We start from the raw sequence: 26763 nt of genomic DNA, 5'->3' as shown, positions 1-26763 counted from the left end.
CTTCTGCAAGCAATTAAGAGCTCAGTTTCTAACAGTCTATATGGATTATCTTCTGAGCAGATCAGAAAGTCAGAAGTATTTGCAGAAACGGAAACCATACCGTTGCAATCAACAGGCTGAAAACTGATTTGAGACTAATCTGAAACTGGTATGAAATTCAACAGCAGTTCCTGAAGACCTTGCTAAGATACTGTCCCCGGTTAGTCACAGGAGCTGAGAAATCAGAAAGTACTTTTTCCATTTCAGCACAGACTGGAGGGCTGCCTTAAGGCTCTTGTTCACCTGGAAGACGCACTAGCTTTAACTGGAAGGCGTGGTGTGCCTGGCATGCCTGCCACGCAGGAACATGGTCTTGGAGTTAAGCTGCCTGAATGGAGCTTTGCATGCAGCTTCATGCTTGGCTCTTCAGAGCCTGAGCTGAGCACTGCCCTCCTGATAAGAAAGACTGGACCCCGTCAGCCTCCCTGTGCTCCACGTTCAACAGAGCGCCTGCCACGCTGGCGCACATGAGAATTCCAGTGTCCACCCTGTTGGAGCGAATCTCTCTGCTTGAAGTCTCACTGGCTTCTACATTCTGTAAAGACTCCTGCAGGAGAGCAGCCTTCTTGCTATCTGCTGCAGCCTTTGACTTGTCAGAGTATTAGAAGGCTGAAAGCCAGCACTAGCCAGGAAACAAAGGAGGCCCAGGGAAGAAGCACGTGGACATCACCAGCACACCTTGTGTAAAACACAGACGTGAGCAAGAACCCAGAGTTGCTCTGAAAATCAAGAAATTGTATGTCTGCATGTTAAGAAAGCCTCAAGATGACTTTTGTAGTTTAACAGGGAACATAGAAGACTGTGTTGGATCTTGCAAAAAAGAAACTCTTCCTAGCAGCTAGGTCAAAGTGAGGTCAGGAAAGCGATGTGAAGGGAGTGGCTTCCCTTTCGTATCTAGCCCGGTAAAACGTATTTCAAAGGAAGGGGGCAGGGAAATGAAGCCCGAGTTGTAATAACTTTTTCTGGCTTACATAAAACATCTAATAGTAAATGTCTATTTTTCTCACATTAAAAATCTGGGGGAGTTTTATTTTATAAACAAGCGAATAAAGAAAACATATCATACCACAAAGAAACTACAGAGAAAGTTAGGACTTGTGGATTAAAAATAACACAATTCTCAGACAGAAGTGCACTTGTGCAATGGGGAAGGTATCTGTAGACTTCTTCTTTTAACAATCCACTAGTGCAAGCTGAGCCTTCTACTCACCAAAGGATGCTAACAGCCCTGTGCAGTGGCAAAGGATCAGTATGAAGAGGACTACAATCCTCTGCACCAAATGCTTCCAAAGAGGAATCGGTGAACTAGTGTGCTGCTGTAAAGAGGTGTCGCGGGTTTTTTCCACCTTGATCTTTCTGTAACTGCCCCAGCTAGCATATAAGTTACTGAGAGTGGTCTCAGGACCCCGTATGCATGGTCTACCCCCCACACTTGGACATGATGAGAAACACTGAGGCTCTGACGTATTGCTTTCAGTGAGGACGGCAGGCACTACTTCTGGATGTACAGGCCTACCAGCTCTTCTTGCAGACGCTGTGCGTTTCTGGGTGGGGGACGGTGGTCCTACACATGCAGCATGCACTGCCAGAGCATCTGTGACCACAGCCAGGCGGAGGGAGTGGGGCCATGCAGGGGCAAAACACAGCATAACCAAGCCAACAAGGAAATACAAAAACAAAATAAAAAGCCAGAGATATTCTTGAACTTTCCTAACAGCCAAAACTTATTCATGTTGTACTGATCTGAAAACGGTAAGAGACATCATAAACAAAAGAAGAGCTTCTTTCAACAGCATACTCCGAGACAATGATCTCCAATCCAAGATTACTGTAAAACCATCAAAGCTGAGCGCAGAGAGTCGTCAGTTTCCAGCTGGCCATTTGGCTGTATATACAAATCAAAGTTCTGAACTGGAAAGGGCATACTGCTTGGTTCAATGTTCTCAGCATGTTGTAGGAATGTTAACAGGTGCTGAGAGGGGAAAAAATCTCTAGGTAAAAATGCGCTGAAACAAAGCAGACGTCTTTACTCCCAAGACTCCTCAGAGCCTCTGTACGCGAGTGGCTACTGTAAGGCTCGCAGAGGGGCCGGCTGGGAGTGCCCAGCACTGCTCGCCTTCCCCAAGTCTGGAACCACTGAGCGCTGAGCACCAGGCCGTTCAAATGCCCTCATCTTCCGAGGGAGAAATGGAGCCAGGTTCAAAGTCATCGTTCCTCAGGCAGATGGGAGTCAGTACTCAACCTATTTTTCACTATAACCTGAGAATTCTTTTAGAGAAAAATCCCATGGAGTGGCAATTCAATAGGTAAGGACATATAAGAATCTCTTACTATCAAAAGCAAATTCTAAAAGTCTTTCATATAAAAACCTAAAATTTTCCAACATAAATGTTGGTCCATGAAGAAAACAATGCTAACTCCCAGGTGTCCCAGATTAGCTATACAACTTACTGAAAGAGACAAAAAGTAGAAGGAAGCGTCTTACCTTTCCCTCAGAAACCCATACCAGCTGGTTCTGCTGTTGCTGGATTGCTTCCTTCAACGCACCATACCAGCCATCGTTCATTGAATTTAAGTTAATTGTAGCTGAAAGTAAGGGAACAATTTAGTTTCAAGCTTAGAACACTGCCAGAAGTCAGGAGAACGCATTCAACCCTTATAGCGCTCAGTCATCATTACTGAAAACATGGTGTTTGAGGGAACAAACATTTGAAACTTCCATTTCCTTTCAACCAAGTAGCAGTGGCTGCTAGAACAGGCCACTTTCCAAAGGTCACAGGTCACGCGCATGCTGGTGCTGGCCAGTCACAACATTCCGGCCCACACACTGCTGCCGACATCTTAAGCTGAAAGAAGGCTTTAACATACTCACTTGTGAAAAGATGGTGATTGTTTTTACGGAGTTTGTGAGAGCGCTCATATAACTTCCTGGCACTTTTCCGAGATTCTGGACATAACCTCATTCTCATTGTTTTCACACCTTGCTTAGAATCAGGGTTAAGGAAAACAACAATTGGATACCACTGGGCATAATTAAGACGATCTACTGCATTTGGTGTTACGTCCAATAAGGCATGCTTGTCCTGGAAACAGAAAAAAAGACATGTACAAAGATACAAGACACTGTTAGTGAAGGATCACCATCTTCGGGAGCGTCACAGCCTATGCTACATTTCCACGGTGATGCATCTCTGTGCTCTAGTTTGTCTCAGATGCACGTTCAAAAATCTGCAACCAAGTTATTTCAATGCAATTTGTAGCCCAATTGAGAAAAGTTTTAACTGGCTCACTTTCCAGACTTTGCCCCAGTACTTGCAAGCCGACAGCATTACCTGTTTTCAGTTACAGTGAGGGTAAGTAATACAATTTAACGTTCCTGACATTCTGTATGCATGCATATTATTATCAAGTGAGCTTGAATTGCACATTGTAGTATCAACAGTCTGCTGATTATATCTGAACATCATATACTTTTATGTGACAATGAAAGATCATGTTTTGATGCCTGTAATAACTATTCCCTTGAAAATGCTTATTAGTATGCTCTTCACCAAGTGCTTACTTTTCTTTTATCAGTAATAATCTTAGGAAAACTATTTTCTACTTTCAAATGAACCAAATCTCATCTCACTCAAAAAATACAATTATTTATAGTGAAAAAGGCCAACTTTTAATAACTTACTTGATCTATTATTTGCTTTATTGTATGAAGTCGAATAATGCCAGAGCTACGTTGGTCAGTTCCAGCATCTCGCGGTTCACTTTCTGTTTGTGAAAAGTCAGGACAAAAACAAAACACCAAATTTCCACTGGTTAGATAAGAGCTTCCCAACTACTGCTGGGGCACTGCTGGGGTGGCTATCCTGCACACTGTGGCCTGCTTGGCGAGCGTCACTCTAGACCCTGTGCAGTAAAGGGCAGGAGCAGCCCAAGCCCCTCCCCCCTCCATCCCTTGTTCATTGTGACAGCCACGAAGTCTCCAAACGTGCAAACATCCTCCGCCGAGCACATGGACTCCCCTTTTCCCTCCTCCGAATCAGTGGGGCAGATCAGTGCTTAACAGGGCCACGACTGGGAAAAGCAGGAGAGGTACTTGCTTGGAGTATAAAATCAAAGAGTTGTCTTACAAAACCTCAGTCATCAAATATTTTGATACAGTATTTTCAAAATATCAAAATTAATACAAAAAACCCACAATAAACATGAAATCTTAAAAAAAATCAATCAGAAAGTGGGACCTGAGTAAAAATTATTTGACTGTAACTTGGTCAAGGGAAACTGTCAAATATAGCAATTATCCCGAGTGAAAATGAGATAAAGAAGTTTTTTTTAAAAGAGGAAAGAAATGTGTAAAAATAGTATTGATAGACTTGCTTCAATTAAAGTCAAGAAACTGAAATTATAATAAATCCAGTGTTTGGCAGAAATACTTAAAAAATATGGCTCTCCATATCATACTGCTCTCATTAAACAAAATATTTTCCCAGGAACAGCACTACAACATAGCAGGTCAAGCCACCGCCTACAGTGCCAGCATTCCCCTGTGGACACTGGTTCAAGTCCCAGCAGCTCCACTTCCAATCCAGCTCCCAGCTAATGCTTCTGGGAAAGCAGAAGATGGCCAAGGTCCTTGGGCCCCTACCACCCATGTGGGAGATCCAGAAGAAGCTCCTGGCTCCTGGCTTTGGCCTGGCCAAGTCGCAGCCACTGCTGCCATTTGAGGGGTGAATCAGTGGATGGAAGATCTCTGTCACTCCTTCTTTCTCTCTGTAACTCAGCCTTTCAAATAAATAAAATAAATCTTTACTAAAAATAATAAGTGTGTGTGTGTGTGTGTGTGTGTGAATGACTTGAATGTTCTGGAAAAAAACTAGCTATTTAAAATCCATGGGGTTGGTGTTGTGGCACAGTGGGTTGGGCCACCACTTGGGATGCTGGCATTCCATATGGGAGCCGGTTTGAGTCCTAGCTGCTCCACTTCTGACCCAGCTCCTTGCTAGTGTGCCTGGGAAAGCCATGGAGGATGGCTCGAGAGTTTGGGCCCTGCCACTCACGTGGGAGACCCAGATGGGATTCCAGGCTCCTATCTTTGGCTTGGCTCAGCCTCAGTCATTGTGGCCAGCAGATGGAAGATCTTTCTCTCTCTTGTAACTGCCTTTCAAATAAACAAGCTTTAAAAAGCTTTCATAAATACGAATAAAGGGATGCACAAATTTTTCTTTTGCCCAAGACTCCCAATGATGTCTCGGCAGAGCACTGCAACCAACTGTGGCTGCTTGCACAGCACACGGAGGTGACCTGAGCAGGTGCAAGACCTGTCACAGACCACAAGCAACAGTGCTGCACACAGACTGCCCAGTGGGCTCTGGGCTGGAGATCTCATATCCATAAGCAGAAGGGGAACCCAGGAGTAGGGAAGGCTGTCGAGAATGCCTACAACCTATCCTGGCAACATGTCCTTCTCGACTGGTCAACACTTGCAATATGCCACCGCAGGCCGGGGTGGGCTTCCAACTACAACTTCAGGGCCTGATTTCCAGGAAATTCCTCACTGAGAAGACGCTGTAACTGTGGTAACAGGAAAGCCTGAAGAGAAAGGAAGGGCTCTCAGGAGTCACGTCAAACCCAGAGATCAGGAAGGACGGGCGAATCACTGTAGAGGATGAGACCCGAGACAGGGCTTCCCAGGCAACTAAGGCTCAACGTCAAATTTGGTGGACAAGGAGAATTAAGGAGAAAGATCCACGTGGAGTTTGGTTTGGAGAAAAAGCCACTAATTCCTTAACTCAAAAGGCTGTCATCGGACTCAAAGAAGACAGATACTAAGCTACCTGGATTCCTTTCATAAAACCTAGTTTGCACGTGCGATCAGCTGGGTTTGCATCACGTGATGGATCGGGCTCTGCTGCCGGAAGGGCTGCTGAGGAAGCCTCACCACGCCCTCGTCAGTGCTGAAGCTGCTTACTTGCAATCTGATAAATATCTGGCTCTTCTCTGGCCAGCTTTTCTCTGGCAACATCGGCTATGGGTCCAAAGATGGTTACAGGCCTCAGGAATCCAGCTGGGGAAATTCACATGAAAAATATTATTGTTTTTACTTCTTCTTTCTTGAACATACTGACATTAAGAGGTATTAAGTTAGACTACAGAAACACATTACCTTCTCGAAGAACAACCCTTTCATAAGCTGGAAATTTCGTCTGAACTGGCTGGGCTGACAAATCCTCTCTGCTTTTCCGAAGATTCCTCTTGGAGCTGCGGAGACCCCGGAACCTCCAGAAGTCCGCACGATCGCCCCCCGCAGTTTTGGGAAGTGTATACTGCACACTGGCCAGCTGTTCAGCTCTGTCAAAAATCAAGGTATTAGAAAAAACAAAATGGACAAGGACTCTCAATGAAATGAAATGTCACAATACCAGAGAAGTTCACATGCAGTTTATAACTTTTTTCTAAGATTTATTTTATTTATTTGAATGACAGAGAGAGAGAGAGAGGCAGAGGCAGACAGAGAGAGAGAGAGAGAGAGAGAGAGAGAAGTCTTCCATTCCATTGGTTCACTCCCCAAATGACTGCAGCAGCCAGAACTGAGCTGATCCAAAGCCAGGAGCCTCTTCCAGGTCTCTCACAAGGGCAAGGGACCCAAGAACCTGGGCCATCTTCTACTGCTTTCTCAAGCCATAGCAGACAGCTGGATCAGAAGAGGAGCAGCCAGGACTTGAAATGGCGCCCATATGAGATGCCGGCATGGCAGGCTAGGGCTTTAACCTGCTGCACCACAGTGCCGGCCCCTATGTGGTTTATATCTTAATGGTTACAATAAAATAAAGAGCTTATAAAACTAACTCAATTATGAACTGGGTGAATATGATGAACAAATAATTCTTTACATAAATTTATGACATCACTTAGTATCATTCTATAAAAAGTATCCCAGGGCTGGCGTTGTGGCTTAGTGGATTAGGCCCTGCCTGCAGTGCCAGCATCCCATATGGATGCTGGTTCCATTCCCAGCTGCTCCACTTCTTTTTTTTTTTTGACAGGCAGAGTGGACAGTGAGAGAGAGAGAGACAGAGAGAAAGGTCTTCCTTTACCATTGGTTCACCCTCCAATGGCCGCCACGGCCGGCACACCGCGCTGATCTGATGGCAGGAGCTGGGTACTTATCCTGGTCTCCCATGGGGTGCAGGGCCCAAGCACTAGGGCCATCCTCCACTGCACTCCCTGGCCACAGCAGAGAGCTGGCCTGGAAGAGGGGCAACCGGGACAGAATCCGGCGCCCCGACCGGGACTAGAACCCGGTGTGCTGGCGCCGCCAAGGCGGAGGATTAGCCTAGTGAGCTGCGGCGCCGGCCTGCTCCACTTCTGATCTAGCTCCCTGCCAATATGCCTGGGAAAGCAGTGGAGAACGGCCCAACTTCTCCACATGGGAGACCCAGAAGCAGCCTTGGGCTCCTGGCTTTGCATTGGCCCAGCCCTAGCCATTGCAGACATTTGGGGAGTGAATCAGCAGACAGACCATATCTCGCTTTCTCTTTCTCTCCTCCCTCTGCTGACTCTGCCTTTCAAATAAGCAAAAACTTAAAAAAAAAAAAAAAAAAAGAAGAAAAAGTATCTCAACATTCATACCTGTTCTTATTAGGGATGATGCCTCGTTCCACCTCCTTATGATTTTTGCCAATTCGAATAGCAAGCCAAGAGCCCAGTTTTCCATTGTACAAGGTATCCACAACACGAAATACCTCTCCCTTGTTAAAACTAAGTCCATAGGGAGATTCCTTTTCGTATTCAAAATGGGTTCTAATATAGAAAGAATCTCCAACATCTGATTCTACAATGCGACGATAAACTAAAAGGAATTAAAACAAACACATTATCAATACTCAGTGGGATAAGAAATTAGTCTGGAAAGAATCCATTACGTGAATCACTACTGATAAGAAAGACAACAAAGGCTGCATTTTGACTACTGGCAGCACTGCATTCAACACCGCATCTCCTGCGTTCACCATCACCGCCCGAGACGGGACTCGACTCCTCAGTTCCCCCGCTCGGCAGCCGAGGAAAGCGATGCAGAAACAGCCAGGCAGCTTGACCAAAGTCACACGCTGCTCTCTATTTGTATCATCTAATGTAGCAACAAACATCTGACAGATACTAAATCCGTTCTCAAAGGAGGGCCATTCTATCCTCACTGCTGCTTTCTCCCTACGGCATTTGTCACTATCTTCAGACAAGGACGTGTGTGCATGTGTAACAGCACCTCATCTACTAAGCAGAGGTGAGGAATGCTACCCAACACCCTGCAATGCACAGGGCAGCCCTTAGAACACAGAATTTTTTGGTTCAAAATGTCAACAGTGCCAACTAAGTGGAGTGTATACATTTTATCACAGGAAAAATTAGACATTCTCCTGAATTAATGCAAACAAACACCTGAGTGTATTGCTTAGATAACATCAGTAAAAAATACAGAAGCTGTCCATATATACTTCTGTATGGTTCTGAGTTAATCAATTTGTTTTTAAATTTTGGAAAGGGTGAGATGGCATTTTACTTGAACAGGAATACATGAATTTGGAACTATTAATGTGCTATGGTAATGAGCAGTGTTAAGATTTTGTGTCCCAAATGACTTAAAATTTACTCAAGAGAGTAACAAATTTATCCATCACTCAACTTTGAGTGAGTCATTTCAGAAAACTGAGAAAGTCCCTCCGTAAGTCTTCAAAGGCCCAAAGGTTAATTTTTTGTACTTTCTGATGGTTTCTCACCATCCTTCTTCTTCTGGGCCAGGATGGTCACTTCTTCTCCTTTAGGGAGGTCAAGCAGGAAAAGGACAGCTTCTTCTCTAATGATATTGGTGAAATCCACATTGTTTACCTATTAAAATAAGATTTCATACATTATTCTTGGTTATTTTCCTTTGAGGAAAAATATATTCTAATTTAAAGTAGAACTGGTAGTGTGAATTCATCTAAGAGAAGCCCCAATGCATCCAGACATTAGCAATCACCCACTGCAAAATCCAATCAATTCAGACCCAAAGACAAATGTTACTGAAAGTTTCTAGCTTTAAACTTTTAAACTATAAACTATGAATGTGCAATACAGTTCTACTTTTTACTAGTTGCTAAAAAAAAATGAGATTAAAAAACAGACAGTATGCACTGTGGAGTCCCTGTGCCAGCACCTGTGTGTCTCGATGTAGCCATGTCTGCCTGTGAGTGCTCACTTCAATCAGTAGTTCCTAAGTGCCAAAACGAAGCTTATCAAAATGTCACCAGTGACTGTGTGCAGGATTACAGGTGGATTTCCTTTTCCACCTTTTGGAAAATTTTCACATTAAAACAAATACTACTTGCTTTTAGGAAACAAACATGAATTTTAACAAACATTTAAAAATTGATTTTATGAGAAAGGCAGTAGGGGGAGAGGAAAAAAGAGAGAGCTCTCCCATCACTGGTTCACTTTCCAAATAACCATAACTGTCAAGAGTTGGGTCAGGCTGAAGCCAGGAACCTAGAACTCAATCTGAGTCTCCTACTAGGGTGGCAAGGACCCTCCTAACTTGCGCCATTACCTGTTGCTTACCAGGGTGTGCATTAGCAAGAAGCTGGACTAGAAGCAGAGGAGCTGGGACTTGAACCTCGGTACCCCAAAATGGGATGTCATATTCCAAGCAGTGTCTTAACCTCTTTGTCAAATGCCTACTCGAGTAAACATTTTTAAAAAATGAGGTACTCCCTGATTACCTCAAAACAAGTATGAAGTAGATAAGAAAATAGGACTGTTTAATTCTGATATAGTACCCCACATGACATACATTGTGCTCAGACATTTTGAACATGTCCTCAGGAAGCATCACAGCACACTGACGGGCCCAGCAGGTCAGAGGCGAGGCCCTGAACTGCTGACATGCACAGGTGGCTGGTTTGAGAGGACTTGGGAAGCTATCCTGAGTGAAAGATGCTGACAACAGGCTGCTTACTTGAATATCAAACCTGAGATGCAGACCGCATCAAGAGAGAAACAGGAAGCTACCGAAATTCCCCACGTTTCAGAAAATTAGTAAAGTCGGGAAAAGAAAAGATTAGAGCAGTATCAGCATGGAGTGTTATGAACTCCAAGGAGGAAGGCACTTCAAGAAGGGTTATTTAACACAGTGAAAACATACTAAGAAATAAAGGAAAATGAGGGCTGCGGTTGACAGTAGGTCAAAGACAGCTTAAGAAAATTCAGATTCAGTACTAGTTAAGATGGAAGACAGAGACTAAAACTGAATGAACTTAATGACTAAAAAGAAGGTGGGGGTGAGGCTCAACCACACAGTCAATGTCAAAAGCAGTGGGGAGGAATAAGACAATGGGAAAATAGATGAAGAATGCGAGGAGACAGAAAGACACAAAGACGAACGAATCTGCAAGGTCTGAGCAGACAGGAGACAGAATTCAGGACACAGGTGGGAAGCGAGCTCAAAGCAGACACACATACGGCAGGGGTGACAAAGACACTTGGAGGTGAGGGGCAGAGTAAATACAGGAACGCCCTCTCTCTAATAGAGTTGACCTTCTGACGAAAACGGGACATAGTTTATCTACTGGAAATCAAGTCAGGTTTGAATATCTTAAAAAGAGAAGAGACAGATGAAGATAATACTGTGTTATTAGGCAACATACTTATGGCAGACACAAGGAAAAGAAAGGGAAGCAGGAAAAGAAAGAGGGGCAGGAGGGGAGAGGGGAAAGAGGAAGGGGAAGTGGGAAGTAAGAGGAAAGAGACCCAAGACTACTGGCAGACTGCATCTAACTGTATCATGTCCTGACTGTTCAGGGCAACTCACACATCTCCCTGATGCAAATGCTACCTCGTCACCAAATCACACCCGGGGTAAAGAAGGTCTTTTGTGTGCATTGCTACAAAATCTATTTCCATGGAGAGGAACACTTAAGACTCTCCCACGGAGAGGGACATTTGATGATGCTTACTGGCTAGCCATAGCCCATGGCAATCTTGGCAGTCTGAACGTTTAGTTTTACTTTCAGAGACCACTTGGTATAGAGTTTCTCATTGGTTCTATGAACACCAGTGACTACACTGAAATATTACACTGTACAGCAACACACAACCTAACAGCAACAAGAGCAAGTTCAGCCATGGGCAGTGGCAAACCCAGCACAATACAGAGTCTGACCGGTTCAAGAGACAGCACACAACCTCACGACAGCGGCAGGTTTGCTGTGATGCCCTTTTCTGGAGTTTCAAGGACTTCCATGCCCGCACAAGCCGACCTCCTTACATACCCTGAGAATCTGATCACCCTCCTCTAAGCCTTCTTTAGCAGCAGGGCTATCTTCCAGAACGCCAGCCACAAATATTCCGACATCATTTCCACCAGCCAGCCGCAGACCCACGCTATCTCCTTTTCTGAATTTTACCAATTTCATGCTGGGCCTGTCAAAAACAGACATTTCATTTCGAACAGTTAAGAGAAGCTTGAAAGGTTGCAACAAACTACTACACTGAGAACTATATTCCAAATGAAACAAAGGACCATCTCTAAAATTTCCCCCACGCCAATGATCTACTGAGTAAAATTCAGTGTAAGAATCTAAAACCAGGGGCCGGTATTCTAGCACAGAGGGTTACACTGCCATCTGCAACGACAGCCATCTCATGAGCGCCAGTCAGAGTTCCAGTTGTTCCAGTTTTTATCCAGCTCCCTGCTAACATGCCTGGGAAAGCAGCAGATGACGGCCCACGTACTTGGGTCTCTGCCACCTGTGTGGGAGACTCAGATGGAGTTCCAGGCTCCTGGCTTTAGCCTGGTCCAGCCCTGGCTTTTGCAGGCCATTTGGGGAGCAAACCAGTGGGTACAAGATCTGTCTGTCTGCCTGTCTCAGTAAGTTTACCTTTCAAAAATCAGATTTTAACAGCACTTTATTTTTTGGTTAATTTTATTTTGGAATGTCTCAATTTAATAGTCAAGTGCTGCTTTACATAATAAATTCATCAAATTACTTCATGAAAGAATGTCTTCCCCGACCTCAAAGATTCTTGGGTATACAGTACATTGCTGATGCTAACAAATTACTTTTTCTATCCCAAAAGTTCTACTTAATAACTAAATAGTCCTGTTTTAAAGTGGTAGTAATTAAAGCAAAAATTAGCTAACTTAACTAGTATCAGAGAGTTAAAACCAGGCTTCATGCATTGTGATTTCTATATCCAACAGACAGCAGGATTTAAACTTTGCAGCTGGAGTCTTAAATAGTTCACTTTCTCTGCTATTTCTTTCAATTAAAAAAAAATAAAAACTTAAAAATCATTCAGCTTTTTCACATTATTGATATTTCCAATCCTAGTTTTTGTTGTTGTTGTTGTTGTTGTTGTTTTTAAAGGTAGAACCAGAGAGACACAGATGGAAAGCCACAGAGAGATAAAGAAATATTCCATCCGCTGGTACACTCTCCAAATGGTCCCAAAAGCCAGGTCTGTGCCAGGAAGCCATGAGTTCCAGGTCTCCCACATGGGTGGCAGAGGACAAGTACTTAGGCCATCTTCTGCTGCTTTCCCAGGCACATTGGTAGTACATGGATTGGAAGAGTAGCCAGGACTTGAATTTGCACTCCAATATGGGATGCTGGCATTGTAGGCGTCAGCTTAACCTGCTGTATCACAATGCCAGCCTTTCTGCTCCTTTCTTGTTAGTGAGAAAGTGGCAAAGAGTCAATGCACACATATCTCTATTATCAGAGCAGTGTGGAATTCTTATGACACAAAACAAACACTGAAGGATGCCTTAGGGGAATGGACAGGCAGAAACAGATCATAATCACAGAGTACCCTTTACATCTTCCTTCTAGACTTTCATAACTACCCCCACATCCCTGGTCCAGAAGATACACTACCATGTTTTTATATATTTATTTATTTGAGAGGTAGAGTGATGGGGCTGGAGGGAAAAGAGAGGAGGAGAATGATCTTCCATTCACTGGTTCACTCCCCAAATGCCTTCTAAGAATCAGGCTGGGCCAGGTTGAAGCCAGCAGCCAGGAGCTCCACGCTGGACTCCCCTGTGGGCAATATGCTGCCTCCTGGGATGCATGTTAGCACGAAGCTACGGAAGCAGAGGAGGACTCCATCCCAGGCTATCCAGTGTGGGTGGGGGCATCCCAAATGGTGGCTTAACCAGCTGTACGACAATGCTTGTTCCCACCCCTGCATTGTCAATGTAATCATTTACTGCTATAAATAATTGTAAGCTTATTTCTCTCTTCAGTTTTTGCTTTGTGCATGTGAAGCTCTGGTGTTTGATACAGGCTAACATTTATATTTTAGATTTCATTTGAAAGGCAGAGACGGAGAACCTCCACCTACTTCCTAAATACCCAGAACAGCCTGGGGCTGGCCAGGCTGAAGCCAGGAGCCAAGAACTCCATCCAGATCCCCCACATGGGTAGCAAGACCCCAAGTACTTCAGACACCATCTACCGCTTCCCCAGCACATTAGCAGGAAGCTGGATTCTTAGTGCAGAGTAGCTGGACTCTACCCAGGCACTGGATATGGGCACCCCAAGTGGCAGCTTAACCTGCTGTGCGTCGCAGCACCCGCTCCAGGCACACGATTCTATTATTCTGATATGAGCTACAGAAAAAAAAAAAAAAATCCCCTCGCTCAAAACCAAAATATTAAAAACTGACAAATTCTGGTGCCTAAATAGAAAGCAATTTTTTTATTTCTGTATTCCTCACCTAAAAACTTGATAGAAGACAGTGGTGGGAAAGAAGACATTCAAAAAGTTTTTATTTTTTTGGTTGTTCTTAACTTTGGTTGTTCTTAACTAAGTGACTCTACCATGCACGAGATTGTCAAACAAAAAGGAAATGATCTAATCACAGCATTAAGCAGTCTACATTATTTTCAAAAATCTTTGCACTATGGTTTGTAACTGGACACTCATTCTAGATACTGTTTAGTAACAGAAAAGACAGCAACAGAATACAACTGCATTACCGAAGCATCCCGTCCTCGTGCGCTGAGTTAGGCAGGACACCATCAGATGGGCTGACAGGTAAATCCACGTCTGGTTGTCCTACTTGAGCGTACACAGGCTTTGGTTCTAAAAGAAGAAAATTAAATTGTGCAGGACTCAATAAAAACAAAGAATAATCATCTAAGCAAGTAGTGAAATGACCATACAACAGAGTCTATAAAATATATGAGTCATCAGCAAACCTAAGATCATGAACCGCGACAAGGAACACTGGTACCACATGCATTAGAATACATGTTACAGTTAACAGCTGAAGTCTTCATAACAACTAAGAATGTGGCATGGTCATTGGCACTTTCATGGCTCCAGCTGCTCAAGTTTGAAAAATCTACATTCTCTATGGAAGAACAGAACAGATGTTAAGAAGGGGGTGAGAAAGTCAAAGTAGCCACCTCTGTCCCCTGTGGTCAATTTTGTTTGTAAATATATTCGTATTTCTGCCACTAACCAGGCAGAGCAAGGAAGATTTGAGAGAATGAACTGAGACATTAGATATAAAATCTCCACTGGGCAACCAATGCTAGAGATGTTTGGGTCCTCAAAAACAGCGCTACACGGTTACTTTACAGAATGTTTATGGAAACATTTTCAAAAGTAAAATAACTTTTGTTTTCAAGCTTTTGGAGCCAATCTGATGCGTGTCTTTAATGGGCAGTGCTGGAAAACAACCTTACTATCATGAGTGGTTGTTAACTAGCTTCTTTGTATAAACTAAGAAAAAGTACTCATGGCTGTCTTCTGATGCATGCCAACTTTCCATGCATGAAAATGCTAGAAGACCTGTGCATGAAAAGGCATACCTGGGTAGTAGGAATTACAGCATCTTCAAAGTTTTCTGTGAATCCTGAGAACTAGTATAGCCTGACTGCAAATGTTCTTTGAACTTGTATTGTTTAGGCTTACCTGGAAGGGCAGGTGTTTGCTTCTCATTTCTCTCAACAGTAATTTCTTCCACTGTTTTAGGTGTGTGGTCATCTCCATGCTTTACAGGAGTCGAGACAGCCCCAGGCTTAGAAATTCTCTCTTCTTCTCTGCTCCGGAGACTACACATCATTCAAATAAAAAATTAAGAGCACACAATGATTGGGAAAACCATTTAAAAGAGCATAACACAAGAGGAGGCAAGACAACTTAATAAAGTTTGAAAAAAATATTTAAAACATGTAAAAATAAAATTAGCTTTCATATAAGAATTTGGTTTTCTTGATGCACATTATTAGCAGTCGCTTCTCAGGAAAAAAGTCTCATGTCTTTCTCTTGAAGAGGTAAAACCTAAGTACTTTTTAGTTTCTATTTTCAATTACTATTCCATAAGGATGCATTCTACTTTCAAACTAGAAATGTTTAAACAAACTAACTATAAGTAAAATGGCCTTAGAAAAAAAATTTAAAGTTCAGAAGTTCTCTAGCTCCAACCAGAATCACCTTTTAAATCATAAATGGTCTAAATTTCTAGCCATTGCTTTAGGAGACCCAGATGGAGCTCCTGACTCCACCTGGCCCAGCCCTGGCCGTTGTGGGCATTTGGAGAGTGAACTGGCAGCTGGAAAATCTGTCTCTTCTTCTACTTTTTAAATAAATACATAATTTTAAAAATCAAAAAATAAAGTTCTACACACAATAGTAAATTTCCTACTTTCACAGCAAAAATACATAAATATGAAATATGAAAAAAGTTTAAAAAGAATGAGATTTTTAAAAACTACATAATTTCAGTAGTTCTACAAATTTGTTGGTCTGCAACAGGATTTTTTATTTTTTTATTTTTGACAGGCAGAGTGGACAGGGAGAGAGACAGAGAGAAAGGTCTTCCTTTGCCATTGGTTCACCCTCCAATGGCCACCGCAGCCAGCGCGCTGCGACCGGCGCACCGCGCTGATCCGATGGCAGGAGCCAGGAGCCAGGTGCTTTTCCTGGTCCCCCATGGGGTGCAGGGCCAAAGCACCTGGGCCATCCTCCACTGCACTCCCTGGCCAAAGCAGAGAGCTGGCCTGGAAGAGGGGCAACCAGGACAGAATCCGGCACCCCAACCGGGACTAGAACCCGGTGTGCCGGCGCCGCAAGGCGGAGGATTAGCCCAGTGAGCCGTGGTGCCGGCCTGCAACAGGGATTTAAACTATTTGCTTACAAACAGATAACAAAAACAATTCAAATTAATTTTCTTCTTGCTTATAACTGAAAAAAACCCTTCCAAAATTTAAAATCACTGATATTACTGCCTTGATACAGAACTTAAAACCAACTATAGGCTGGCGCCGCGCGGCTTACTAGGCTAATCCTCCACCTGCGGTGCCGGCACCCTGGGTTCTAGTCCCGGTTGGGGCGCCGGATTCTGTCCCGGTTGCTCCTCTTCCAGTCCAGCTCTCTGCTGTGGCCCGGGAGTGCAGTGGAGGATGGCCCAAGTGCTTGGGCCCTGTACCCGCATGGGAGACCAGGAGAAGCACCTGGCTCCTGGCTTCGGATTGGCACAGCACCAGCCGTAGCAGCTATTTTGGGGGTGAACCAACGGAAGGAAGACCTTTCTCTCTGTCTCTGTCTCTCTAACTCCGCCTGTCAAAAACAAGTACAATATTTCAACTCAAATGTCCATTGGACAGCCAAAGGACCGTATTTTGTTATGCAATTAGGGTGCTTACTTTAAGTTTCTCTCAAAACTGCTGCTAGTATTTTTTCTTTGGGAAATTCTTATTCCTTATGTCTAATACCTTTTTGTCCTTTGACACAATTATTATGACTTTAAAAGCAATCAGCCTTTAAAAATAACATATCATGTGGATGGAACTATTACATTTTTCATACAATCTGGAAAGTGAGTGCTCTTTTAGTGCATTTCCATTATCTGCCAAAAGATGGAGGCATTACTCAATAATACATGAAGACCTAGAGCACACTGTTCATAGAATTACAAAGTGAGAGCCACAACATCTAAGTTTAGGATCTATCTAATGAAAAGGGATACCAATATTATCTAAAATATTATTTCATCATGGATTCAATTTGAACTATTAATGATATATTTTACATTATTTTCAAATTCCAACATGTATTTCACACTTTTGATAACTGCCAATTACAACTGGCCACATTTCAAATGCTCGACAGCCACACGTTGCTGCTGACTACGGGGCTGGCCAATGCAGAGTTGGACTCAGAGTATAGAACAAAATAAGGAATTTTTCCAAACATTAAATATGTTCTCTTATGAACAAACGAGACCATAAGACAAAAACTCAATTTATAGATATGGAATTAGTCTACCTTCAGTGCAGCTGCTGAAAAGTGGGTGAGGTGGTGATGATGAAAACATTTCCTAAACCTTCCTTATATAATTCTAACCACAACAGTTCTCAAATTTTATGCTGTAAAAAACATTTTTTGCTATTATAAGGACCGTCAACTTTACTGAAAATCATCCATGTTCTGTTTCCTGGGTGTTCCTCCTCCCAGCAGCCTGGATGGAAATTTCAGACCCTTCCAGGGAACTTCCTGTTCTCTCCCAGAAGGATAAGGAAACATTTTGTTTTTTAAAATTTTAACTGGTACATATCAATCTAATGGTAATGACCTGCTTGTCTAGAAGCTTGGGTTTCGTTAAGAACCCTATGGTCAGAGGTGAAGTGGAACGAAGTCTCAGAAGCGTCTGCTTCGGGTCTCATGGGATAGTGTGTAAGCAGGGCAGCAGAGTAACACCATCACACAGCAAGCAATGCCACGCCAGGTGAAAACCTCCACTGTGAAATCACAACTGCTGGGGGCAGAGGGCAGGGCAGCAGCCTGGTCAGCAGCAGGAGCTGGAGACACCCAGGAAGGGGGGTGAGTCCCTCAACGTGCTCTTGGGGCACGGAGCACACAAGGATTCAGGGGCCAGCAGCTTGCCCCAGCGACTCTGTGATGGTGTCCAGTGCAATGTCTTCGTGAGGCATAGCCCCTGAGGGCTCCTCCATGCACAGAGGGCAAATACCTGCAAGTTAGTCTGGCGGCACAGCACAGCCAACTCTGCCATGCAATGGCAGCTCCAGAGGCAGGGACAGCTCCTTCCATCTGCGGGTCTTCCCTTTAGCACTCTCTTGAATCCTTCCTAGCCAACCCCTCATTATTTCCATCTCCTAATGTGCTCAATTTCTTTACACTAGACTTCCTCTGTTCATGGAAACTGCTCTTTATCTCCTGATCAGACTGATAAGAAATGGTAGGCCTGCCCATTCACGAAGATTTCCCTCACACTTCCAGCACTCAAACACGTTCCCAAAGAGGGCCTTAGGCCTCAGATGAACTTTGTCAGTTTCATGGAAAGACCTGGTGTAATACAAAATGTGAATCTTGGTAATCCAATGTTCTCACATTTCACCACCTTCCTATTCGCCTAAGCTTTTAGTGTAATGAAATTCCTCAATCAAAAGCACCTGCTTATGACAAGTCATAAATTACATCCACCAAATGAACTGCCAGTGCCCAGGAGAGAACAATATAGCCACGCGGAGGCTCAGGACGTACCAGCGAGTCACGTACTCTCTAGTCACACACTGCAGTGAGTCGCAGGAAACAGTCTCGTCAGCAACATCAACTACCAGTAAGCACCAAGAGACAGTGCCTCATGAACTGCCAATCCTCCTACAATGCAAGTCTTAGCCAGAGCAGCGGAATAAGACACCAAACAACCCAGCAAAAAGCAACAGACATCAAGGCTTCAGAGACTTACTGTAAGGAGTCTCTCTATGCATACACTGTTTGCAAACAAAACTATTCTAACATTCCAGACTAGGTACTGGCAAAACTTTTCTTGGCCAGTCTGTGACACAACTTCTCACTTGTGCCACTGCAGGACAGGTCTCCAACGAACTTTTGGTTACAAAAGAGGGTGGGCAAGCTGCACCTGGTGCACAGTCTGCCAAGCCCTGAGTAGACAGCAGTGAGGGTATTTGTTTCATGTGTTTACAACAAAGACCAAGCTTGCATGTTTGTGTCAGAATTCTCTGCAAATGTTTGCTAAGAGGAGCACAAGCAGGCCCTGACAAGGATGGAAGTCTCTGTACATCTTTCTTCTCTAAAGATTAAACAGCAATTAAACTACCTTCCTTGCTCTGGCCTGCAAGGTCAAGCATTTGAGTCAAAAGGCCAGGAGTACTTTTTCTTCTTTTAAAATCCTGGCCCCAGTTCCTTTCATAACTTTTGTAAACTATGTCAACTTTGCAACCCTACAAAAACTTTATCACACCTCTCAACCTTGCTTATTTACCTACAAAATGAGGAAATTTTCTAAGAAAAGGTTAAACACAAGCAGATGTGAAAGCATGCTGAGAACTCCTAACTCATGACACCGTTACTACCAGTCACCATAACAACAGTGAACGCCTGCACCACGTACAGATGCCTGCCTACTGTACTGCAGACGGCGAACTGAGGCAGCAAGCAATGTGCTGGGACATGAACCCACACGTGTGGCTAAAACCCCACAGAAAGCACTACTTTGGTGACTTAGCAAAATGAAGATGTATACGAAGTTGCTGCTATTCCCAGAAGATGGCTGCACATCCTACCAACACAAAAGAGCAGGGGCACAGCTGCTGTTTACGACAGACTTCTTCATACATCAAGTTGAAACTTCTCAGAAACTGAATCAGTACTCTGTCATTTCCTTCAACAACAGAACTGAAATAACATTTGTAAAGACACAAGACATTTACACAAACAAAATTAAATAAAAATAAAAAGCTAAAGCTAATGATGTCTTATGGTGTTTTTAATACTAGCATTTTACTCTTAACAATGTATTTATATTGTTTTTCAAAATGCAAGGCACCCTCTAAATTAAAACTCCACATATTTTAGATTATAAGGGAAAAAAAATGAAGCCATTCATCAACTGGTATTTCACATCTTGCCTGTTTGCAAGTTACCAAATTTCAGAAATTAAACTCTTAGCACAACAATATGGGAAGAATTTGAAGACCTGTCCTTGTGTCACTGTAGTATTATCCTTTCTTTTTATGCTACACTTTCTGATCAGTAGTTCTCAAATCTGATAGCATAAAGAAAAGAATGCTATCAGGAACTTAAAAATAAAAGAAAGCATTCCATGCCTCTGTCTCTGATGAAAGCAGGCCCCAGGATGTGATATTTTTAAAAGCTCCCATTTAACTGGTGTCATCCACGAGAACACTTCCTAAGAAAGACAAAACATCCCAATATGAAGATAGTTTAAAAAAACCTTCTGTATTTTCAAGTTACAATTACACATGCCTAATGTTCAGACCAACTAAATGAACACTAGTTGGTTCAGACCAACTAAATGAACACTATAGATAACAAAAGGAATTTCTTAAGATCTAAAAGTTGCTTACAATCAAAACAAATGGCCAAAATCTTGAGATTTGGATTTCACTTTTTAGAAGAGGAAGATCATGCCCAAATCGCTTGACAGAAGCAGCCTATCAAAGTGAAATAAATGTGTTGAGCTGACAGGCTGCTCCGTGACTCAAAGGTGCCGTTACATCACTTTGTGTGTGCTGTGGCAGTAATCCCTTTCACGATAACATCTATGCTGGATCAGGGAGATTTTTTTCAGAATTAATATGTTAAGTTGCAGCAGTTAAAAGATAATCATTAATTATAAAATAATTTGCATATGACATACCATAATATTCCCTTAAAATCATTATAATACTAAAATAAAGACTAGGGGTAACAAAATCTATAAATCTAAAATTTGAAATGTTGGGAGAATCAGCCCCACAAGTAACTAAAACCACAGTGATGCAGTAACAGCAACAGTATTCACATATTCAGAGCTCTCAGAAGCTACCCTCTTCTCTGCTTCAGTAGAAAGCCAAACACCTCTGTGAGCAGAAGGCTTGCTGACAACGGGGCTGCGCAACTTCAGAGAAGCTCTCTCCTGGCTGGCACACCCTCCTCTGGTTACCACTCCCCTCCCTGCAGCCATCTGGGCCACCTCTCTACACTGCTGCTCTGAGTGACTTCTCTGGTTTCAGCAAGTACCTCTTGCAGATGTTACCAAATCAGTGCTTCTCACCCTAGCCTGTTCTCAGCTCTGCACTCTAATGCAGTTTTCTTTCCAGGTTACTGAGGAATAAATGATAAACCCAGATCGTATACACTGGAAATGTGCCAAGTGATGTTTTGGCACACACGTATTAACTGTAAATGACCACAGTCTAGGGAATTCACATGTCATCGGCTCCCACAGTCTCCTACTTGTGTGTCTGTGTGGTAAGACGTAGTCTCAGCAAACCTCAAGTACACATGAACTGGAGCCACACGTTGTGATGAGGGTTCCAGAACTTACTGATCCTGTATGGCCTCTTCATGACCTCTGACCAACACCCGCCATGTCTCCGTGGCCTAAGCCCTTCTATGTTCTTCTGTGTTCACTGAATTCAGTTGTTTGAGTCCCACATATAAGTGAGACAAATACACAGTATTTGCCTTCATGTGTCTGACTTGTTTCATTTAGCATAGTATCTTAGTTCATCCATTTTGTTGCAAAATGGAAGATTTTTAAGGCTGAATTATATCCCTGCGTGTATTTCACATTATCTTTATCCACTGTTGGTATCTATTGATAGATACCTCGGCTGATCTCATGCCGTGGCTAGTGTGAGGAATGCTGTAATAAACAAGAGTGCAGATATTTCTGTATACATACCCAGAGACGGGATTGCTGGATCATATAGTGGTTATATTTTTAATTTTCTGGACAATCTCCACACTGTTTACATAGAGGCCACACCAATTCATGTTTCCACCAACAATGCATAAGGGTTCTCCTTTCTCCTAGAGGTCTTTTCAGCTCTAGATGCACTTTTCTCCAGATCTCCATTAGACTGCTGTTCATCACCTGTCAGCCAATGGCCCACAGAGCCCAAGGAACAACCAGAAACTAGGCAAACTGCTGCATGGATGAGCACATATGCATTTTTCTGGAGAGAAGCGTCCTAAGTTTCTTAAGATTCTCAACTGTAGAAAGTGTGATCCTAAAGACAAGACAACCTCGGGTAGGCTGCATACCAACAGCACATCCGATCCTCTGGCATAACTAACAGCATATTTTTAAAAAAGGGACAAGTCTTGGTCAGTCTGTCTATTAAACAGACTTCTACTGTAGGTAACATTCCTAAACAGTAAACTCCTGAGGCTTGAGAGCATCTTCTAATGCAATGGGTTGGCAAACGGCAGCTGCTGGCCAGCTATCTGTGTAAATGGTATTTCTGAAACACAGCCCCGTCCATCCGTTACATATTGTCTACAGCTGCTTTTGTGATACAAAGACAAAATTACCAGTGACAGGGACTATACGGCCTACATGCCTAAAATAGTTACTATTTGGACATTTATGAAAAAGTCTGACTGCCTTCTGCTAAGAAATACCTAACCTGACAAAGAGAACCAGAGAAATAAAAAGAAACCTATCTTCTTTATTTCTGAGCAAGTCCAGACACAGGCATCATCGCACCTCCACTCTGTTTTCAACAGCAGAGTGCCATACCTGCCATTGCTGGGCTGCTGCGGAGACTGTCTGGAGTGGTCGGAAGGCTCAGACCGCTGGTCAGGAGAGCGGGACCGGCTGCTGCGGCGTGGAGGCCTGTCATGTGACCGGCCAGAATGATCTGATGCCAGTGACTGGATTTCTGAAATGTCTGTTCAATAAAAGTGTGCTATTTATTCTCCAATGAAATAATCACAAGAAAGTTCTAAAATGACACCTGAAATAAGCTACTAAATATGATGTCATGTGAAATGGCTGAGGTGCACATTCATTTCATCAGTTGTGATCAGATAATAGTGGTAAGCTACCCACACTCAAAAGAACATGTACATTTGCAATTCTTAGATGTAGAATGTGTCTAACTTATAGAAAAGCATCATTTCCCTCAGACAAATTCAATCTTCCCAGTACTTCAATAGGTCACTTGGGAGCAAGCATGTCACCTAGTGGCTAAGATACTCATGACCCACACTGGAATACCTCGGTTGGATTCCTGGATCAGCATCCTGATTTCAGCTCCCTGCTGATGTTGACCCTGAATCAAATATCTGAGTTCCTGCCCTCCATGTAAAAGACCTACCCTGTGCTTCTGGTTCCCAGCTTTGGCCTCAGCCCAGCCCTGGCCACTGCATGCATTTTGGGAGTGAGAGCTCTATTATCTCTGCTTCTCAAATAAATTTTCATAAAAAAGGAACTTATAAACAAACCCCACTCACCATCTCTCTCGGAGGCATTAGCAGAATGGATGCTGTCAGAAAGGTCAGGGACGTTCAGCAAGGTCGCCCGTTCATCTCTCTGGACTACCATTTTCAACTTGCCTTTAGACCTTTCTATCAACGTCTTCGCATCAGTCAATGACATATTTTCTGTCACCGTACCATTTATCTGCAATGGAAAGAAAAAACTACAGGTTGAAATTAAGTGGCAAATAGGATACAAATGTTAACTTAGTCTATTACAGACAGAATTATTCAAACTAGTGTTAAGAATCAAAGTATCGGCCGGCACCGCGGCTCACTAGGCTAATCCTCCACCTTGCGGCGCCGGCACACTGGGTTCTAGTCCCGGTCAGGGCGCCGGATCCTGTCCCGGTTGCCCCTCTTCCAGGCCAGCTCTCTGCTGTGGCCAGGGAGTGCAGTGGAGGATGGCCCAGGTGCTTGGGCCCTGCACCCCATGGGAGACCAGGAGAAGCACCTGGCTCCTGCCATCGGATCAGCGCGGTGTGCCGGTCGCAGCGCGCTGGCTGCGGTGGCCATTGGAGGGTGAACCAATGGCAAAGGAAGACCTTTCTCTCTCTCTCTCTCTGTCCACTCTGCCTGTCAAAAAAAAAAAAAAAAAAGAATCAAAGTATCCCCTTTATACTTTTCTGAATTATTTCAGCATTCCATCTTCCTCAAACTATCACATCTTTACAACACTGTTGCTGTTAGAAAAAGCCAAATTAGCATCCCTTGGCCCCTCCCAAAATCCTGTTCTGTTCTATAACTCATAAGCAAACCAATAAAACAAACATTTCTATATTTTCCGCAGCAACAGTCAAAACCACTTAATGTGTAAGAGCAGACTTGTCTACCTACAAAGTCATTTCTGCTGCTGAATGATACACATCTGTAGCAATTAATTCTTCCAGGATGATCTCATACCCAAAGCCTCAGAGGCATGCTCAGAGGCGTGCTGGGTCCCTGGTCCTCAGACACTGACTTTGAATTCTCGGGGGTGAAACAGCTTCGGACACCAGCAGCGCTATGGTAACTCTGGCACCTGCTTTCTGGTTGGGGTCATTAGGATGAAACAATATGACTATACCTTCAATACAACATCACCTTCTTGAATGTTGCCATCTCTTGCTGCCAAACTATCTTGTGAAATTTCCTTTACAAATATGTGGCTGGCCAATCGAAGACCATATTCTGAAATAAATATATTTAAACATCTTTATTGTAAAATCCCAAGACAGAGTTTTAAAGGCATAAGACTATTAATCCACACACAAGAATTTTAAAATACAATGAATCATCAGAAATTATTCTTGCCCACTCTGCAATTATGACATTCTATCTAATCATCAGAAAGTCTGCAATGTCATCCTGAGATCAAAGTGGAAGTGTGCGCTACAAACAAAATATTTTTGTGCTGAAAGGAAGAAAGGCCAGAAGAGAACATCATTTTTTGACCACGAGTTTCTCAGAATGAATATGACTCTAAAAAGCAAGCTGGTTGAGGCCGGACACTCTGGGGGAGTCTGACCATTCTATGGATGACGATTATTGATAGTCACTTCTGTTCTTCCAAGCTCCTGGAGGAGTATTTCTGATCCTGCACACATCTGGTTCTGGAGCCCTAGTCAGAGACGCAGTGTCCACTACTTTGTATGAGCCCACAGGCTGACATCCACCAGGCAGACGTGAGCAGGAGACCGCGTGCCAAGTCCTTCCTCTATACAAACAGTGCAGCGCACAGCAATGAGGCAGCAGTAACTCTGTGGGCCAGGGAGTGGTACAAAGTTGAAGACGTCACCGGGAGAGTCCAGAGAACCAGAATAGGTTCTGCCAACATCTCTATAAAAAATCTTTTTACAACACAACTATCAGTATAAGGTCACTAGGAAAAGGACTGTCCTTGACTGTGCGAGGAGAGAAAGACGACTCTGAGACTTACTAGATTCAACACATAAACACCAGGACAGAACAGTGCTTTTAATAGGGGATAGATTAGCAGACCTGCCACTCAAGTGCCTTAAAAGTTACACCACAGTTAAAGTTTAACTTAAGATAAATATACCGAGAGTGAGTATAAGCAGGAAGACAGTGGGGGTGGGGAGGAATTACTGTTTACAAGATGCAGGCAAGGAATTAGGCAAATAGCTATATGTGCTTTGGAAATGGCCATTACTTCACACAGGGACAGAGCAGCGGTTAAGGCTTATCTTATTCAAGGTTAAAAACTTATAGCTGGCACCGCGGCTCACTAGGCTAATCCTCCACCTTGCGGTGCCGGCACACTGGGTTCTAGTCCCGGTTGGGGCGCCGGATTCTGTCCCAGTTGCCCCTCTTCCAGGCCAGCTCTCTGCTGTGGCCAGGGAGTGCAGTGGAGGATGGCCCAGGTGCTTGGGCCCTGCACCCCATGGGAGACCAGGGAAAGCACCTGGCTCCTGGCTCCTGCCATCGGATCAGCGCGGTGTGCCGGCCGCAGTGAGCTGGCCGCGGCGGCCATTGGAGGGTGAACCAACGGCAAAGGAAGACCTTTCTCTCTGTCTCTCTCTCTCTCACTTTCCACTCTGCCTCTGCCTGTCCAAAAAAAAAAAAAAAAAAAAAACTTATAAACGACCATTAAATATTACTTACAGATTATTCTGGTCATTTATCCCAAATATTTCCTGGGGAACGTAACTATGCCAGGCACTACACATAAAGTAGAAAATGACAAACAGTCCCTGTAAGCCTGGCAACCTGCCTTGTCAGTAAAGAAAAAGGCGTTACTATGGCAATCACAAATGTGACAAGCAGTTCAGACAGTGGAAATATGAGCATGCCTCAAAAGGTTCGCTGAAATAGAATTACAAGGTAAGTTTATTTTCACACATAAAAAAATTTAAATCCATGAATAGATTTCTCATAATATACATTTTCCACGAACCTTCTGAAGACCCCTTGTACAGGGCACTGCATACAGTGGGGTCAGAGTAGGCCACTCTGAGGAAGAAATGCTAAAGGCAGAACTTTAAACAGGAAACAGAAAATCATACCAGAAGACTGTGCTGAATTTGGGGTGGGGGAGAGGGTGGGGGAGCATGGCGTTGATGCAATGATTTAAAACAAACATACAGAGAAGTACGAAGGGAAGCACGTGGCAGGTTGGATGAAATCCTAAGTGTAGGATGGTTGAGACTAGGAAGCAACAAAGACAAGGAAACATCACAGAGCACGTCACAGAGTCTGCAGAACCCACTGAAAGGGACCCGGGGACCAGGCACGAGGCTGAGTGAGCCCACGAGAGATGGTGGCGGCTTGGAAAAGGGTGGTAGTAGCAGACAAAGACAGAAGTGGGATGGGTAAGAGTGCTATTTAGGAAGTTAGGACACCATCACGTGGACCATCTTATCTATGACTGGCTTCAGAAACTGGACAGACAGGCATATATTCAACCAGACACTTCAGAAGAAACACA

At 43.6% G+C, this 26763-nt stretch overlaps 1 protein-coding gene across 15 annotated transcripts in view; it reads right to left on the bottom strand.

Moving 5' to 3' along the window:
• Positions 1 to 26763, bottom strand: part of TJP1 (tight junction protein 1) — a 261078-nt gene that overhangs the window by 19983 nt on the left and 214332 nt on the right. For all 15 annotated transcript variants that reach the window (XM_089311181.1, XM_089311182.1, XM_051822264.3 and 12 more), the window contains 13 exons: positions 24403 to 24506; positions 23313 to 23481; positions 22597 to 22747; positions 14997 to 15136; positions 14054 to 14159; positions 11340 to 11490; positions 8811 to 8919; positions 7666 to 7885; positions 6200 to 6384; positions 6005 to 6100; positions 3722 to 3804; positions 2912 to 3122; positions 2525 to 2625 (listed from right to left, as the gene is read on the bottom strand). In XM_089311181.1, coding sequence (XP_089167307.1) covers positions 2525 to 2625; positions 2912 to 3122; positions 3722 to 3804; positions 6005 to 6100; positions 6200 to 6384; positions 7666 to 7885; positions 8811 to 8919; positions 11340 to 11490; positions 14054 to 14159; positions 14997 to 15136; positions 22597 to 22747; positions 23313 to 23481; positions 24403 to 24506 — 1826 coding nt within the window. The remainder of the gene's footprint in view (positions 1 to 2524; positions 2626 to 2911; positions 3123 to 3721; positions 3805 to 6004; positions 6101 to 6199; positions 6385 to 7665; positions 7886 to 8810; positions 8920 to 11339; positions 11491 to 14053; positions 14160 to 14996; positions 15137 to 22596; positions 22748 to 23312; positions 23482 to 24402; positions 24507 to 26763) is intronic.

The sequence above is a fragment of the Oryctolagus cuniculus genome, chromosome 12 (genome assembly GCF_051225735.1).
Source record: "Oryctolagus cuniculus isolate XC-2025 breed Fujian yellow rabbit chromosome 12, ASM5122573v1, whole genome shotgun sequence".
Taxonomy (NCBI): domain Eukaryota; kingdom Metazoa; phylum Chordata; class Mammalia; order Lagomorpha; family Leporidae; genus Oryctolagus; species Oryctolagus cuniculus.
Note: the sequence above shows the minus strand (reverse complement) of the source record. Positions and strands in the feature narration are given on the sequence as shown.